Source organism: Hyperolius riggenbachi, chromosome 10 (genome assembly GCF_040937935.1).
Source record: "Hyperolius riggenbachi isolate aHypRig1 chromosome 10, aHypRig1.pri, whole genome shotgun sequence".
Lineage (NCBI taxonomy): Eukaryota > Metazoa > Chordata > Amphibia > Anura > Hyperoliidae > Hyperolius > Hyperolius riggenbachi.
This window is the reverse complement of record NC_090655.1, coordinates 134,797,492-134,814,949: the sequence shown is the minus strand read 5'-3', so window position 1 is coordinate 134,814,949 and position 17,458 is coordinate 134,797,492. Positions and strand designations below refer to the sequence as shown.

Below are 17,458 nucleotides of genomic sequence, written 5' to 3'. Positions count from 1 at the left end.
TGTTTTCTGGTTTATTATCATCATGACTGAATGAATTCTTTGAAGTGGAATTGCACTTTAGCTTAAAAATAATTGCTATTAACTTTTATCATTTCTGCACAATTCCTTTTCTATCTTTTAATGTTTTCAAAACTAAAATTATTTTCAGTTGGCAGCTAGGTGTAAATTTCCATAATTGTCCATAAGCACAAATTACACTTTTGTGTCAAGCCTGTATTCTGTCTGCAGTACAGACTGACCTACAATTTTAGTTCTTACAGCCTCAGGAGTACTCTTCGGCTAGTATTAACATCTGTTATTTTCCACATCTGAAGTAACCGAGTGACTTGGAGCAACTGTGGCACTCCCAGTCTGAAAGCCTCTTGCTGTGTAGTGGATGTGTGGATATACATAAAAACAAGTTATGAAAGTTGAAAACATTTGCCATTTCTTGACTATGCGTAAAGCTAAGCTAATAAAACTTTAATCACATCTAAAACTATAAAGAAATATTTAGTTTTGTTTGGAACAGGGTTAAAATCCAATTTAATTGGATTCACACTTTCTAAATATTTTTTTCTCCCCATGCTGGACACGGACCTTTGTACAAATAGGTGTGCTGTAGAATCCTAATGTTGCACTGTTTATCTTTTCAGCCTCATACTACGCCTAACTTGCTATGTAGTATGAGACTGAAAGCTGATTGAAGAAGGCTTTTCAATCACCTTAAATCTGTTTCAACTTCATATAAGCGATGTGGTAGGAGGTTGAAACAGACTGAATGCTATTAAAATGATTGCCTAGAAGTACTCTTACAGAGTACAGGTGTGGTAAAATTGCCTCCCCAGATTACTGTGTGTGTGACCACCATAAGTGCTGGCTGATACTCAGTGTGAGGGCCTGATTGCAGACACGTGTGCCTTTTGCTTTAGTGATTAGATAGAGTTATATGAGCAGGCACTGAGATGGTCTAATGTGGTCATGTGACTGGAAAGATGTGGTTTGGAATTTACGTCGCTGTGTGAGAATATACAAGCTGTGAACACTTTCTGATTAGAAAAACTCTGCTTAACCTGTTATCGCTTTGTGCTAATTCCCAAAGTGTATGTAACTATATTAGTCTATGATGTATCAATTGAAATCTCCATGAAGGCAACTAGTACAGTAGCATACTGTAGATAGGTTGTAGCTTCAGAATAACCCCAATCTTTGTAGAGTAACAGCTTTTGGCATAGGGCTGTGAAAGTCAAGGAATGCGGTTATTATTCTAATATGTTCTTTCTATTCAACTAATGGAACAGGTGATTTGGGTGCAGACTGAGTAATTTAAGAGCTAGGTTTTGCCAATAATTAGTAGAACTTATACTGGCAGAACTAGTGGCAGGAGTGAGTAATTGGGCAACTGGGTTTTGGCTGTTACAGTATGTAGCCAAAACCCTGTTTGGTTGTGGTGCTCTCTATTGGCTTGGTAAATGTTAGGCTTGTGATGTCAGGCAGACCTTGTTGACTCAGACACAGGTGGTTGGCATGGGCTCTCCCAAGGTGTGGAGTCTAGCCACAGGTCTTCACCAGAGGACCCCGCAAGGGATGATATGCCACCACCCCTAGTGGATGACGGACTACTTTTCTGCCTGGTGGCCACAAGGTCATGACCCTTGGTATTTCCCCACCTTCCCCTCCTGGAGCTGCAATCTGGAGGTCAATTTGATTGATAACTTGGAGTAATCTGTGTCGCAGCCTAAGGTCGAGGCAGGTGGCAGACAGGCGTAGGTAGAGGGGAGGTTACTGCTAAAGTAGTCGGAGGTAAGCGTTGGGTGTAAGTTGGGGTGGGTTAGTGTTAGGAGTAGATAGTGTGTAGGTTAGTGTTTGGTTTAGGTAGGTGTGAGGTTGGTGTTAGGTGTAGGTAAAAGAGGGGTTCGTGTTGGGTATAGATGGGTGGGGGAGGATTAGTGTGAGGTATAGTTAAGTAAGTAGGATATCATAATCAGAAAACATTTATTCATCAAGCACGACTGGGTCGTGCCTCGAATTGGATTCGGATTTTGCATAGTTAAGGGAAATAGGAATATTCATAATAAAACAAAGAAAAATTATCCGCAGTGTCAGCAGGATGACAAGATACATTACAAAAACAGTGTTTCCCTCGACAGTCTAATGGTCCGGTCACCACAACCTTACAGTGGGAAGAAAGTGAGGGGTAGGCGCTGGAGGTGGGAGGGCATGGAAAGCATTTAATACTTTGACATGAGGGTAAAAAGGAGTTCCTGTGCCTTGACATTCTGGCGGAGATGGCTGGAAACCTGCAGCCTGATAGTAGCCAACAGAAGAAGCAGTCGCCAGGGTGTATCAGTAACATTATCAATACTCTGATTAGCAAAAGTAAACCGTATGTTTTGCATATTTTGTTTCCTTTTAAACAATACCAGTTGCCTGGCAACCCTGTTGATCTATTTGGCTGCAGTAGTGTCTGAATAACTCCAGAAACAAGCATGCAGCTAATCTTGTCAATTCTGACAATATTGTCAGAAACGCCAGATCTGCATATGCTTGTTCAGCTTGTTCTATGGCTGAAAGTATTAGAGGCAGAGGAGCAGCAGGACAGCCAGGCAACTGGTATTGCTTAAAAGGAAATAAATATGGCAGCCTCCATAGAACTTTCACTGCTGGTTCAGGTTAATAACTTTTAGGAGTTGTCACTTGTTGCCAGTAGCAGAGCTTAATAAATTGTCTAATGTATAAAAACGTTAACCTGTTATTAAGTTGCTATGGGCTACTCTAAGCAACTGAGCAAGGATCTGAAAATTAAGCTTATTCCATCAGATAGGTAGACCATTAAAAAAAGTCAAAACCCTTCAAACTCCTATTCATCACTGCTCATAATGTTTTAAGATATGACTGTATTGGGGACTGTGGATGTGAAACCAAAATCTAAAAGATCAAAACTTTTTAGTGAGTGCTGCTTTTATGCTGACCAAGAAGGTAAGTATGATCAAAAAAGGACCTGCAAGAAGGTTTAGCTGACACAAGTGCATTGCTGCTTGCATAAAGATGTTCATTGTGGAAGATTCTTCAGGACGATGCCTGATCTGCATTTTTACCACAAAACCTCTGAAGTATGCAAAATCAAAGCTAAAACATTTGCTGTAGACTGATGAAGATCAACTCAAATTATTTGGCTACAATTCTCATGGCTTGTCTACACTCTGCTTCCTGGGGTTTTTTTTTGTGTTTTTTTTTGTTTGTTTTATAAATATTATTTATTTTGGCCAGGGGTGCCTAAGAATTTATATTAAAATTGTATACCTGATTCTTTGTTCTAGACCTTGGTTACATGTGCATGAACTTTGTGTATGCTGGCTGCCTCTGTGATGGTGCTCTTTGTATCACTTAATGGGTGCGACTGTCTTTTAGTCCCTTCATGACCTTCAGTGTGAAATCACAGTGTGTAATGTCAAATTATATATAGGACTTCAGCAAACATGCTGTGTGTCTTTAAAGGTCAATGGTTTAATAGAATAGTATTGTAAGTCCTGAGGCTATGTATAGATTTAATGGGAGGGTGACAGGAACTGGTAATACATTTGCAGTGGTTATGATCTAGTCATAGACGCTGAACGTTCAATATAGTAGACTTGATTTTCACTCTGAAGATGATGTACCATACCAAACTATGACAACAGATTTGACAAGAAAGATTTACCATATATTTTTACATTTAATCAGACAATAAATATCCAACAATAAGAAAATACAGTTGGCTATAATTAAAAATGTAGAACACCCTTCTTAAAACTGGCTCCCTAAGGCCGTACGCAATAACACGAAGGCAGTTCAATAACATGAAGGCATTTGTCAAACTTTTCAGTTTTTCATAGCTGTCAGTTCCATGTGCCCCCTACACAGCTTCTGCAGAGGGAAATGTAAATATTCACACTGCTTGCCCAACAATACAAGAGTGGGAAAACGTTTCTATGATCAGGCTGCATTCTAGAGAAATGGGGCCCACAGCAACAGGGTCTCCCTTCCTTCCGCCCTCCCTCCCTCCAGAGATAGCATGCGTGGGGAGAGATTGGGTGGTACTTTCCAGCACCAATCTCCATGGCAATGGCGACATCATGTGACATGCTGGTTTGTACTGATGGCAAGTCACATGACGATCACTGATTGAGAGTGCAATTGGGTACATTCTCCCCTTGTACGTGCGCTGCATGTATTTTTGAACTGACGGTGGGAGTGAGAAGGGAAGAGGAGCCGAATCCCATCCTCTTTTGCCAGACTGGCTTCATAGCAGCCGTGGACCAAATCCAGCCCATGGGCCATAATGTTTCCAGCCCTGATCTAATATAAAACAGAAATACACCAGATATAAAAAATGCATAATTAATAATGCTTGAAGAAGGCAAACCACACTAAAAATACATTGCTACCCAGCATTGTCCAATCACCAGGGCATAAACCACCACACTTACTAACATGCTACTAACATGCTAGAGTCTAAAATTAAAATGTCCACATTTATGTGTACAATATCTAAATGGATGCATTAAACATCTACGGTATATCACTTTAAATGTGACTATCCCCAGCAACCATATAGCAGAAATGCTGAAGAAAAATGTAATATGTAAAGAAGTTCACAAGCATATCCACCACTGCTCAATCTTGTTATAATAATTAAGTCATTCGGAATCACATTTCAGCTGTTGTGTTGTGAAACATTCCTTATTTCAGGAATATTGCAAAAATTAAACGCCTAATTCTTTCAGAGGATCTTCCAACCCTTGTTTATGCCTTCATCACATCATGACTGGACTATCGCAATTCCTTCTATGCAGGCCTTTCAAATAAAGACCTACACCGCCTGCAGCTTTCACAGAATCTTGCAACAATACAGTTAACAAGCCAACCCCACCAATTTCCACATAACACCAATCGTTTGCTCACTACACTGACTACCCATAAAATGGAGAATCCTTTTTAAAATTGGCATGCTAACATTCAAATCTTTACACTACCTAGGCCTTGGGTACCTGATGGATTTTGTTACAACTGTGTCACCCCTCCCATAACATCCAATCAAAAGGATCCAATAACTTGACCACCCCAAGACCTTTTTGAGCCAGAGCTTTCTGTCATGCTGCCCTTACCCTGTGGAATGCTTTGCCAAACTTAAACAAGACAGCTCCAGCACTGGACATGTTTAAATTAAAACTTTACAGCTACACGTTTAGTCTGGCATTTCTGATTACATAACTTTTTCCACTGTACACATCATTATGTTCTGATCTGAGACGAGTTAATGAGCTTTGGGTCCTACGGGAGAAAATCGCTTTACAAATGTTTTGTCGTTTTTGGTATTGCAATGCTCTAATTGGCCTGGGGATAGTTTCCTTCACAATGATGTGGCTTGACTCAAGTCTCTAGGTTAAATATTTAATTTTGCTTTTGTAGCAATGATGATATAATATCATCTTACACTTTGTAGAAAGACATTTTCAATCTTTTTCACTGCCTCGTGGTAAAAGTGTGTATACAGCATTTTTGTGGTAGTGGAGATGAATTTTTTTATTTTTTTTTTCATCAGAACCCATCTAAACTGGAATAATACATAGCATACTGTTTGAGCAAAATAAAAAACGCTGTGTATTTTCTTTTAAAGGCATTAGATGTCTGGTCTTTGCTGTCCTTCAAGGGTAACGCTGTGTTAAGCAAGATAGTACCTAATATTCTGGAACAGCAAACGGCTATACTCATTGTGCCAACGATTAACAGCATGTCCAACTCAGTTTCTTGTTGTCCATTGAAATGGCAAACGGACTATTTGATAGAACAAATAACCCAACCAATCACCATCCTGACACCTCTGGCATGCTTCTGATGGGTCTCTTATGTATTTAATAATTTCACAAACACTGATATTAAGGTCAAAGTCTGGTTTGGGAAGTATAAATCAACTCCAATGTTCTTTTTGATATTTTATATAAATTCTTTATCCAACCTGTTACCTGTTCTTCATAACATTAGATGTTCATTTCTGAAATATCATTCATGTCATATTATAAAAAATCCTCTCTGGCACTGAATTATTTATTGAAGAAAATGTTCTAGAATATATCATAAGGCATGTATCAAGTAACAGAAAACCGCTGAGGACATGTTCAGCACGTCAGTCCATGATTTACTATTGAGGGTCATGTTTCATATTTTGCATACTTAATGTAAATACTGGAGGTTTTGTTCAGTCATTTTGTTGCTTTTGAATCTGCTTTATATTGTTAGCAAATTTGTAGAAGATAGAAACCGGGAAGAAGAAAGATGCCATGCCGGACTGGAGTGAGGTGGGAGGAGCATGGTGGCAGGACCAGGGGAGAGAGGCGAGGGCCCTTAGTGTAATGTAGCTTAGTTGGGAGTGCAGCAGAGGGTTAGTTTAGTGTAGATTCTAGTGTGTAGTGTAGTACAGTGTATAGTCCAGTGTGGTATAATGTGCAGTGCATAGTCTAGTGTAGTGTAAGTGGTAGGACGCAGCAGGGCTTAGTGTAGTGTAGCTTAGAGACTGAGTTTTGGGGGATAATCGTAATCCGCTAATATCGTTTAGGTGAAATTTTGTATACATTTTTGCAATTACGCCTATACGTAATTATAAATTAATTCAATTGATTGCATACAATCATTCGTAATTTTGCATGAATTTTCGCATTTTTGCATAATTTCATGCCGACTTTGTTGGTGAATAGGAAAGCCTTCATACATGCTATTGTCACCAAAATTGCTACATATGTTAAGAATAGTGAGTACAAGTCAAACATTTTTTTTTCAAAAAGACATTGTACTTTTTGAGAAAATTGAATGTAAAAATGCAAAGAAAAATTGATCTTCTCAAAAACTACAAGGTCTTTTTGAATTTTTTTTTTATTACTTGTACACACTTTTCTCCTTAATATTGTATATGTAGCAATTTTAGTGGCAATAGCGTGTATAGGGGCTTTGATAATTTTGGCGGCAATAGCATGTATGGGGGCATTGCTATTAACTGCTACAGTAGACACAAAATTACACGAAAAATTACGCAAAATTACAAATCATTATAATTACTTACAAAATAAATTACGATTTTCCCAGAAATTTCACATTACAATGCATAATTGTGAATTACGATGCATAATTACACATATGCATAATGTCTGCTCATCACTGATAAACGGTCCTTAACACGCCCCTGCACCATAGACTAGGCTTTGTTATTTTTTTCCTGATTTTTGTCCTCAAAACCTCTGTGCATCTTATGGTCCGAAAAATATGGTACTTAAAAATGGTGGCCTGATTCAGTACCATTATATTTTATGAAAAAAAAAAGAATGTGACAGGTAAGAAAGTCAGGAAATTCCAACCAAAGCCATAATCTGCTTACTTGCTCTGCTTGAGTTAATGTACAGGTAGTACTCAACTTACGAACACCCAACTTATGAATGAAACACTCATACGACGGACTGAAAATGTGAAATTTGATTCTGTGGGAACAAGAGAAAACATTGTGTTGAAGGAGACTGTGGTTTTTGAGAAATGTATTTTTAAAAAATGCAAAGAAAAAATGGGTTTTAAATCGGTAAAATGACATTTTGCTGCAGTACGCTGAGGTGAGAGTTTGATGACCAAGGGGAACACTGAAGGCACTGGGGAACAAAGGTGACAGAGAGAGACACTAGTGGTACAGGGGGGCAGGGGACAGAGATGACCGTGTTTCGACTTAATAACAGATTCAGGTTAGGAATGGACCTACAAGTCCCCATCTCTTTCGTTAACTGGGGACTACCTGGATTCTAGCCAGGGGACATCGTATTTCAGCAGAGAATTATAACTGCTTGAAGATGTCAGCAGTGACCCCCACTACCTGCTTCTTGTTACAGGCATTCCTTTATTATCCTTAGAAATAAACTAACAAAGCAAACCTATACTTAGCCATATTAACAGAAACTGGTTGTAATCCTACAGTTTGTAGTAGGCATCCTTAACCTCCGTGGCGGTCTATTAAAACCGCCAGGGGGCAGCGCAGCACTTTAAAAAATGTTTTTATTTTAATCATGTAGTTAGCCTAGTGCTAGCTACATGATAGCCGCTATGGCGACGATCATCATGGACGTCATCGGGAGTCCCGATCCACCCCTCAGCGCTGCCTGGCTCTGATAGGTCATGCTGCGCAAGGGGTCTGGGGGGGGGGGGGGGGGCGGCGCGGCGGGTAGCGGCGAATTGGCGTGGCGGGTATCGGCAGCGATCGTGACGTACACGCAGCTAGCAAAGTGCTAGCTGCGTGTACAAAATAAAATTATGCAAATCGGCCAAGCAGGCCCTGAGAAATCCTCCTGCGCGGCATAGCCCGTGCTTAGCACAGGCTTACCGCCAGGGAGGTTAAGATAAATACACAGTTCAAGTAATGACATATAGTAGAATACAGTATATTATTCAGGATACACACTTTTATCGTAATTTTCCTTGTTTGAACATCAAACATTTTTTATATCGATGTATTGCTGTATATTGAATGCAGCCATGCCCTCCAAGTGATGTTTAGCATAGACTGATTAGCTATGCGGAATTTCTCCCCACACCACCACTCCAGCATTCTTGGAGACCAGGTACATTTTTGTACTGGCTTTCGAAATGCTCAGTCAGGCCTTGTTCACATCTAAAATCGAAAACGCAAATATTTTGGGTCTTTGTGCGCTGTTTTTTTCCCCCTCCCGGTGCTCCAAAGCGCACTGCATTTTTTGAAAAAGCTCTTTTCTAAGCGCTTTGCCAGAGCGGTTTTGAGATTCACTCCCTGACGCAAGTCAGAAAGTGAACTCTTTGACCCGGAAATGAATAAATATAATGTTTTTATTTGAAAAAACGCAAATTCAATCGCTGTATAAAGTGGTTTTGTGAGCATTTAGCGCTCTTCCTATACCTTCCATTATAGCAAAAGCACCCCAAAATGGTACAGGCACAGCTTTGCTGAACACACAGCGCACGAATCGCGCCGATATGAACGTTCTCATAGAGATTCATTGCACAAGCGTTTTGTGGAAGATTTTAAAAATTGCCTGCGCTTGGAAAATGCCCCTAGTGTGAGCGAGCTCTAAAAAAGCTTTCCACAGAGATCACCTGACAGGACTTAAAGAGACTCCGTAACAAAAATTGCATCCTGTTTTTTATCATCCTACAAGTTCCAAAAGCTATTCTAATGTGTTCTGGCTTACTGCAGCTCGTTCTACTATCACCATCTCTGTAATAAATCAACTTATCTGTCTCTTGTCAGATTTGTCAGTCTGTGTCTGGAAGGCTGCCAAGTTCTTCAGTGTTGTGGTTCTGTGATGCATCTCCCCCCTCCAGGCCCCTCTCTGCACACTGCCTGTGTATAATTTAGATTAGGGCAGCTTCTCTCTTCTCTCTTCTCTTTTACAAGCTGGATAAATCCTCCTCTGAGCTGGCTGTGCTTTCACATACTGAGGAATTACATACAGGCAGAGCTGTCTGCACTCTGCAGGAAGAAACAGCCTGACACTTCAGTGGAAGATAGCTGCAGGGGCAAATAAACACACAAATGATCTCTTGAGATTCAAAAGGAAGGGTGTATACAGCCTGCTTGAGCATGGATGTATTTTCTATGTGTGGACATACTGTACATCAACCTACTTCCTGTTTTGGTGGCCATTTTGTTTGTTTATAAACAAACTTTTGAAAACAGTTTTTAACCACTTTTAATGCGGCGAGGAGCGGCTAAATTGTGACAGAGGGTAATAGGAGATGTCCCCTAACGCACTGATATGTTTACTTTTGTGCGATTTTAACAATACAGATTCTCTTTAAAATAAACCTTTGATACATTTAAAAATGTCAGTTTCTGATGGGAAAGATTTTACAATGGGGAAAAACTGATTAAATCATTTATAAATTAATATTATAAAAAATAAGCAACTTTATTAGTTTTTTTCTTTTCACTACAGTTCCTGTTTAAGACTATTGTTGCCTGAAATGTTGTCTGCAAATCACGCTGAGTGTCAGTTTTGGAGCAATTGTGTGTAGACATGCTTGGCTCATGGCCCAGCACTGTGTACTGATCCATGGAGAGAGGAGGGGGCAGATGCCTAAGTGGCTCTACTTTACAGGAACTTCTGTTAAAGTTTCTGCAGTGACAGTAGGCAACAAATTAGAGCAATCCACTCAATGTATTGCTAGAGAGGAAGCCAGTGTTGCCTTGTGCGCACTTCACATTTTTGGCTGTGATGATCACAAATCGTTTTTTGACCAAAAAAAAAAGTTTATGTCAGCAGTTATCTGCTGTGTGAAATACAGCTTTCTGGTACCTCAGCAGTTCCCTTAACCACTTGAGGACCGCCCCCAGACGATGGGCGGCGGCAAAGTCCGGGCCCAAACGACCGCAATACGCCCATCGGCGGGGGCGGCTGCGGGAGTGGCTATGCGGCGATCGCGTCATTCGTGACGCGATCAGCCGCCGGGGACTCGCTCCGCCCACCGCTCGTAGTAACCCGCCGGCCGTTCGGAAGCGCCGGCGGGTTACTAGCACCCGGATCGCCGCTGACACATTGTATAATAGGCTTTGTAATGTATACAAAGCCTATTATACTGGCTGCCTCCTGCCCTGGTGGTCCCAGTGTCCGAGGGACCACCAGGGCAGGCTGCAGCCACCCTAGTCTGCACCCAAGCACACTGATTTCCCCCCCCCTGCCCCCTGATCGCCCACAGCACCCCTCAGACCCCCCCCTGCCCACCCCCCAGACCACTGTTTGCACACAATCACCCCCCTAATCACCCATCAATCACTCCCTGTCACTATCTGTCAACGCTATTTTTTTTTTATCCCCCCCCCCTGCCCACTGCCCCCTCCTGATCACCCCCCCACCCCTCAGATTCTCCCCAGTCCCCCCCCCAGTGTACTATATGCATCTATCCCCCCTGATCACCTGTCAATCACCCGTCAATCACCCGTCAATCACCCGTCAATCACCCCCTGTCACTGCTACCCATCAATCAGCCCCTAACCTGCCCCTTGCGGGCAATCTGATCACCCACCCACACCAATAGATCGCCCGCAGATCCGACATCAGATCACCTCCCAAGTGCAGTGTATACATCTCTTCTCTCCTCTAAACACCCACTAATTACCCATCAATCACCCCCTATCACCACCTGTCACTGTTACCTATCAGATTAGACCCTAATCTGCCCCTTGCGGGCACCCAATCACCCGCCCACACGCTCAGATTGCCCTCAGACCCCCCCCCTTATCAATTCGCCAGTGCAATATTTACACCTGTTATTCCCTGTAATAACCCACTGATCATCAATCACCCCCTATCACCACCTGTCATGGTTACCCATCAGATTAGACCCTAATCTGCCCCTTGCGGGCACCCAATCACCCACCCACACCTCAGAACGTCCTCAGACCCCAGCCCTGATCACCTCGCTAGTGCATTGCTTGCATCTATTTCCCCCCTCTAATCACACCTTGAGACACCCATCAATCACCTCCTGTCACCCCCTAGCACACCTACCCATCAGATCAGGCCCTAATTTGCCCTGTGTGGGCTCCTGATCACTCGGCCAAACCCTCAGATCCCCCTCAGACCCCCTTCCGATCACCTCTCCAGTGCATTGATTGCATCTATTTTCCCCTCTAACCGCCCCCTGAGACACCCATCAATCACCTCCTGTCACCCCCCTAGCACTCCTATCCATCAGATCAGGCCCAAAACATCCTGTCATCTAAGAGGCCACCCTGCTTATGACCGGTTCCACAAAATTTGCCCCCTCATAGACCACCTGTCATCAAAATTTGCAGATGCTTATACCCCTGAACAGTCATTTTGAGAAATTTGGTTTCCAGACTACTCACAGTTTTGGGCCCGTAAAATGCCAGGGCAGTATAGGAACCCCACAAGTGACCCCATTTTAGAAAGAAGACACCCCAAGGTATTCTGTTAGGTGTATGATGAGTTCATAGAAGATTTTATTTTTTGTCACAAGTTAGCGGAAATTGATATGTATTGTTTTTTTTTCACAAAGTGTCATTTTCCGCTAACTTGTGACAAAAACAAAATCTTCTGTGAACTCACCATACTCCTAACAGAATACCTTGGGGTGTCTTCTTTCTAAAATGGGGTCACTTGTGGGGTTCCTATACTGCCCTGGCATTTTAGGGGCCATAAACCGTGAGCAGTAGTCTAGAATCCAAATGCCTCAAAATGACCTGTGAATAGGACGTTAGGCCCCTTAGCGCACCTAGGTTGCAAAAAAGTGTCACACATGTGGTATCGCCGTACTCAGAAGAAGTAGTATATTGTGTTTTGGGGTGTATTTTTACACATACCCATGCTGGGTGGGAGAAATCTCTCTGTAAATGGACAATTGTGTGTAAAAAAATCAAACAATTGTCATTTACAGAGATATTTTTCCCACCCAGCATGGGTATGTGTAAAAATACACCCCAAAACACATTATACTACTTCTCGTGAGTACGGCGGTACCACATGTGTGGCACTTTTTTGCACCCTAAGTGCGCTAAGAGGCCCAAAGTCCAATGAGTACCTTTAGGATTTCACAGGTCATTTTGCGACATTTGGTTTCAAGACTACTCCTCACGGTTTAGGGCCCCTAAAATGCCAGGGCAGTATAGGAACCCCACAAATGACCCCATTTTAGAAAGAAGACACCCCAAGGTATTCCGTTAGGAGTATGGTGAGTTCATAGAAGATTTTATTTTTTGTCACAAGTTAGCGGAAAATGACACTTTGTGAAAAAAAACAATTAAAATCAATTTCCGCTAACTTGTGACAAAAAAAAAATCTTCTATGAACTCACCATCCTCCTAACGGAATACCTTGGGGTGTCTTCTTTCTAAAATGAGGTAATTTGTGGGGTTCCTATACTGTCCTGGCATTTTAGGGGCCCTAAACCGTGAGGAGTAGTCTTGAAACGAAATTTCTCAAAATGACCTGTGAAATCCTAAAGGTACTCATTGAACTTTGGGCCCCTTAGCGCAGTTAGGGTGCAAAAAAGTGCCACACATGTGGTATCGCCGTACTCAGGAGAAGTAGTATAATGTGTTTTGGGGTGTATTTTTCCACATACCCATGCTGAGTGGGAGAAATATCTCTATAAATAGACAATTGTGTGTAAAGAAAATTAAACAATTGTCATTTACGGAGATATTTCTCCCACCCAGCATGGGTATGTGTAAAAATACACCCCAAAACACATTATACTACTTCTCCTGAGTACGGCAATACCACATGTGTGGCACTTTTTTGCAGCCTAACTGCGCTAAGGGGCCAAAAGTCCAATGAGCATCTTTAGGCTTTACAGGGGTGCTTACAATTAGGCACCCCCCAAAATGCCAGGACAGTGAACACACCCCACAAATGACCCCATTTTGGAAAGTAGACACTTCAAGGTATTCAGAGAGGAGCATAGTGAGTCTGTGGCAGATTTCATTTTTTTTTTGTCGCAAGTTAGAAGAAATGGAAACTTTTTTTTTTTTCTTTTTTTTGTCAGAAAGTGTCATTTTCCGCTAACTTGTGACAAAAAATAAAATCTTCTATGAACTCACCATGCCTCTCACTGAATACTTTGGGATGTCTTCTTTCCAAAATGGGGTCATTTGGGGGGTATTTGTACTATCCTGGAATTTTAGCCCCTCATGAAACCTGACAGGTGCGCAGAAAAGTCAGAGATGCTTGAAAATGGGAAAATTCACTTTTGGCACCATAGTTTGTAAACGCTATAACTTTTACCCAATCCAATAAATATACACTGAATGGTTTTTTTTAATCAAAGACATGTAGCAGAATAACTTTTGCGCTCAAATGTATAGGAAATTTTACTTTATTTGAAAAATGTCAGCACAGCAAGTTAAAAAAGTAATTTTTTTGCCAAAATTCATGTCTTTTTTGATGAATATAATAAAAACTAAAACTCGCAGCAGCAATCAAATAGCAGCAAAAGAAAGCTGTATTAGTGACAAGAAAAGGAGGTAAAATTCCTTTAGGTGGTAGGTTGTATGACCGAGCAATAAACCGTGAAAGCTGCAGTGGTCTGAATGGAGAAAAAGGCTCTGGTCCTTAAGGGGCGAAAAGACTGTGGTCCTCAAGTGGTTAAATCAGCTAAACCTCTGTTTGTAGCAGTGCATTCCTCTATACAATACAGACTTGCCACTTGTTTTTGTTGGTACATATTTATTATTAGATGACTTTGAGTTTAAAGTCAGTACTGTGCAGCTACAGAAGAAAACTATAGTCTCCAGGAGCTACTTCATTCTGTGACAGTTCAACTTAATTTGTTCAATGTTACCTTTCATCTGTATTGAAAAGAGATGAACTGATAAATGATATTTAAAAGGAGCAAGCAAACACAGTAGAGGCCATTTACATTAAACTTTCCAGGCAATTTGGAGTATTGTGTGATTACTTTGCTATTTACTGTCTTACAGTCATGTCTCTTGTTTCCCCTCTCCTTTCACTGTTGATAACGAATTCAATTTTCTTTTAAACGCTAAAGAAATTGGAAAAGATTTTGCTCTCCTTAAGCACAGCTGGAGACATTGGACCCAGGGGAGGGCACTGAACAAGGAAATCAATTAAGATGCTAAAACTGAGGATGGAGAAAAAGAGAGAAAACAGAGCTATGAAGTCTGGAAAGACATTGCAAAATTGTCAAACACACCTTTCCTTCCATCCCCTGCACGAAACTAGTGTTTGACACAGACATTCACAATGTATTAGGCTACTTATTTGACTTGGAAAAGACAAGATTTCAGGTTTTTATTGAGTGGAAATAAAGACCCTGAACATGTTCGTATTTATGAAAAAGTTGATTGGGTCAAAATGATCTAAATATGCTACATTACTCAGAATGAGAGTTATTTTGGGCTGAATAAAAGTGGTCAAAAAATGTCACTGAAGGGAGCTATTAAAGGTGTAGAAGGCATGTCAAACAGCTTGCAGTTTAAAACTGCTAGATGTAACCAAAGTTCCATGTTACATTTAAGATCAAATTTATCTTGAACTGTATGTCACCCAATTCAGTATTAGAAAGTCAGGACGACCACTTCGGGCCCGTTTCCACTAGGGCGGTTTCGCCGTGATTCTGCAGAGTTTCCCCGCACATCATTCGCACGGGGAAACTCTGCCATAGGGGATGACGGCGCCGCGGCGGAATCGCTTGCGGGAGCGATTCGCCCGGAACCCCCCGCAGATTTCGCTACGGAGGCTGCGAATCCCATAGCCATGCATGGCACGGCTCATGGGATTCGCCTGCGATCCCCCCCACCGGCTCAGTGCGGTGTGCGTCTGCGAGACGCATGCCGCACTAGTGGAGACGAGCCCTTCATCTTACACTATCAGTCAAAATTTCTGTCTCCAAGAAGAACCCACATCCTGGGTATATCTCCTTAACCTTCTTTCTGGAAGATTCGCTACCCTGCACATGGGCTGGTGTAGCAGGAATGGTTCAGCATGTGGTGCAAGTCTCTGTGCACATTGCTAAAGCCTGCTCACAGCAGTGATTCTTCCAAAAATCTTTAAAGGAATACTGTAGGGGGGGGGGGGGGGTCGGGGGAAAATGAGTTGAACTTACCCGGGGCTTCTAATTGTCCCCCGCAGACATCCTGTGCCCATGCAGCCACTCACCGATGCTCTGTCCCCGCCAGGGGCAAATCCAGGATTTTCAAGGGGGGGGTTCCTGATAGGTCTCTTTTGGCAAGCCGCACACTACCGCGCATGCGTTTGCCCACAAAATCCACATGATGCACAGCATTTCTCCACAAAATACACACAATGCGCAGTGTTTCCCTACAAAATACACATGATGCAGTAGCGTTTCGCCAAAATATATATAATGTGGCAGTGATTAAGTAGCCAGATAACCCCCCTTTATTATGGATAACGAAATTACCCCACCCCTCTTTAGTATAGGTGACCAGATGACCCCCATTTATCACACAGGTAGCCAGATGAGGCCCCCCCCAGTTAGGATAAGTAACCATATGATCCCCATTTATAGTATATAGCCAGATAACTCCCCGTTCAGTACATTCCCCATTGTATTTCGCCAGATCCCCCTTGTATATATGGCCACTTTGGCCAGTGTATATAGTCAGATCCCCTGTATATATAGCCAGAGATCCCCCCCCTGTATATACCCATATACCCACTGTATGCAGCCAGATGCCTCCCCCTGCATATAGCCAGTGTATATAGCCAGATCCCCCTGCATATAGCCAGTGTATATAGCCAGTTCCCCCTGCATACAGCCAGTGTATATATATAATCGTAATGTGGGCAGCAGCCATCAGAAAATAATCGTAATGTGGGCAGCAGCCAGCAGTCATCAGAAAATAATCATAAAGTGGGCAGCAGTCACCAGAAAATCACAATGTGGGCAGCAGGCACCAGAAAATCGCAATGTGTGGGCAGCAGTGACCAGAAAATCGTAATGTAGGCAGCAGACACCTGAAAATCGCAATGTGGGCAGCAGACACCTGAAAATCGCAATGTGGGCAGCAGTCATCAGAAAATCGCAATGTGGGCAGCAGTGACCAGAAAATCGTAATGTGGGCAGCAGACACCTGAAAATCGCAATGTGGGCAGCAGACACCTGAAAATCGCAATGTGGGCAGCAGTCACCTGAAAATCGTAATGTGGGCAGCAGACACCTGAAAATCTCAATGTGGGCAGCAGTGACCAGAAAATCGTACAGTGGGCAGCAGTGACCAGAAAATCGTAATGTGGGCAGCAGTCACATGAAAATCGTAATGTGGGCAGCAGACACCTGAAAATCGCAATGTGGGCAGCAGTGACCAGAAAATCGTAATGTGGGCAGCAGTCACATGAAAATCGTAATGTGGGCAGCAGACACCTGAAAACCGTAATGTGGGCAGCAGACACCTGAAAATCGCAATGTGGGCAGCAGACACCTGAAAATCATAATGTGGGCAGCAGACAACTAAAAATCGCAATGTGGGCAGCAGTGACCAGAAAATCGTAATGTGGGCAGCAGTCACATGAAAATCGTAATGTGGGCAGCAGACACCTGAAAACCGTAATGTGGGCAGCAGACACCTGAAAATCGCAATGTGGGCAGCAGACACCTGAAAATCATAATGTGGGCAGCAGACACCTGAAAATCATAATGTGGGCAGCAGACAACTAAAAATCGCAATGTGGGCAGCAGAAACTAGAAAAAAATGCACCTGTGAAAAAAAAAACAAATCACTTACCTGACAGAAGTCTTCTCCTCTCCCGGCATCTGGCACCAGCTCCCCGATGATCCTCCTGCAGCACATCTCCCGCGCTGACAGGCAGAGTGCAGGGCTACGGCAAGATGGCTCCCGAAGCCCTGTACTGGAGACACAGTCTCCAGAGCAGGGCTTCGGCAGCCATCTTGCCGTAGCCCTGATCTGCCTCCGGGAGACTGCGCTGCGGGG

The 17,458-nt window shown here is 42.5% G+C and overlaps 1 protein-coding gene and 1 long non-coding RNA gene across 6 annotated transcripts in view; one reads left to right on the top strand and one right to left on the bottom strand.

Annotated features, from left to right (window-relative positions):
• CDH23 (cadherin related 23) overlaps nucleotides 1-17,458 on the top strand; it is a 1,682,716-nt gene that overhangs the window by 850,967 nt on the left and 814,291 nt on the right. Inside the window, exon 14 of one of the 5 annotated variants that reach the window (XM_068258235.1) lies at nucleotides 14,533-14,755. The exons of the other annotated variants lie outside the window; for them this stretch is intronic. Within the exon in view, the coding sequence (XP_068114336.1) occupies nucleotides 14,533-14,598 (66 nt within the window). The 3' untranslated portion in view covers nucleotides 14,599-14,755. Of the gene's footprint in view, nucleotides 1-14,532; nucleotides 14,756-17,458 lie in introns of those variants that run through there. 5 annotated transcript variants of the gene reach the window in all.
• The window catches only part of LOC137536156 (uncharacterized), a 52,465-nt gene that overhangs the window by 4,710 nt on the left and 30,297 nt on the right, over nucleotides 1-17,458 (bottom strand). The window lies entirely within an intron of this gene.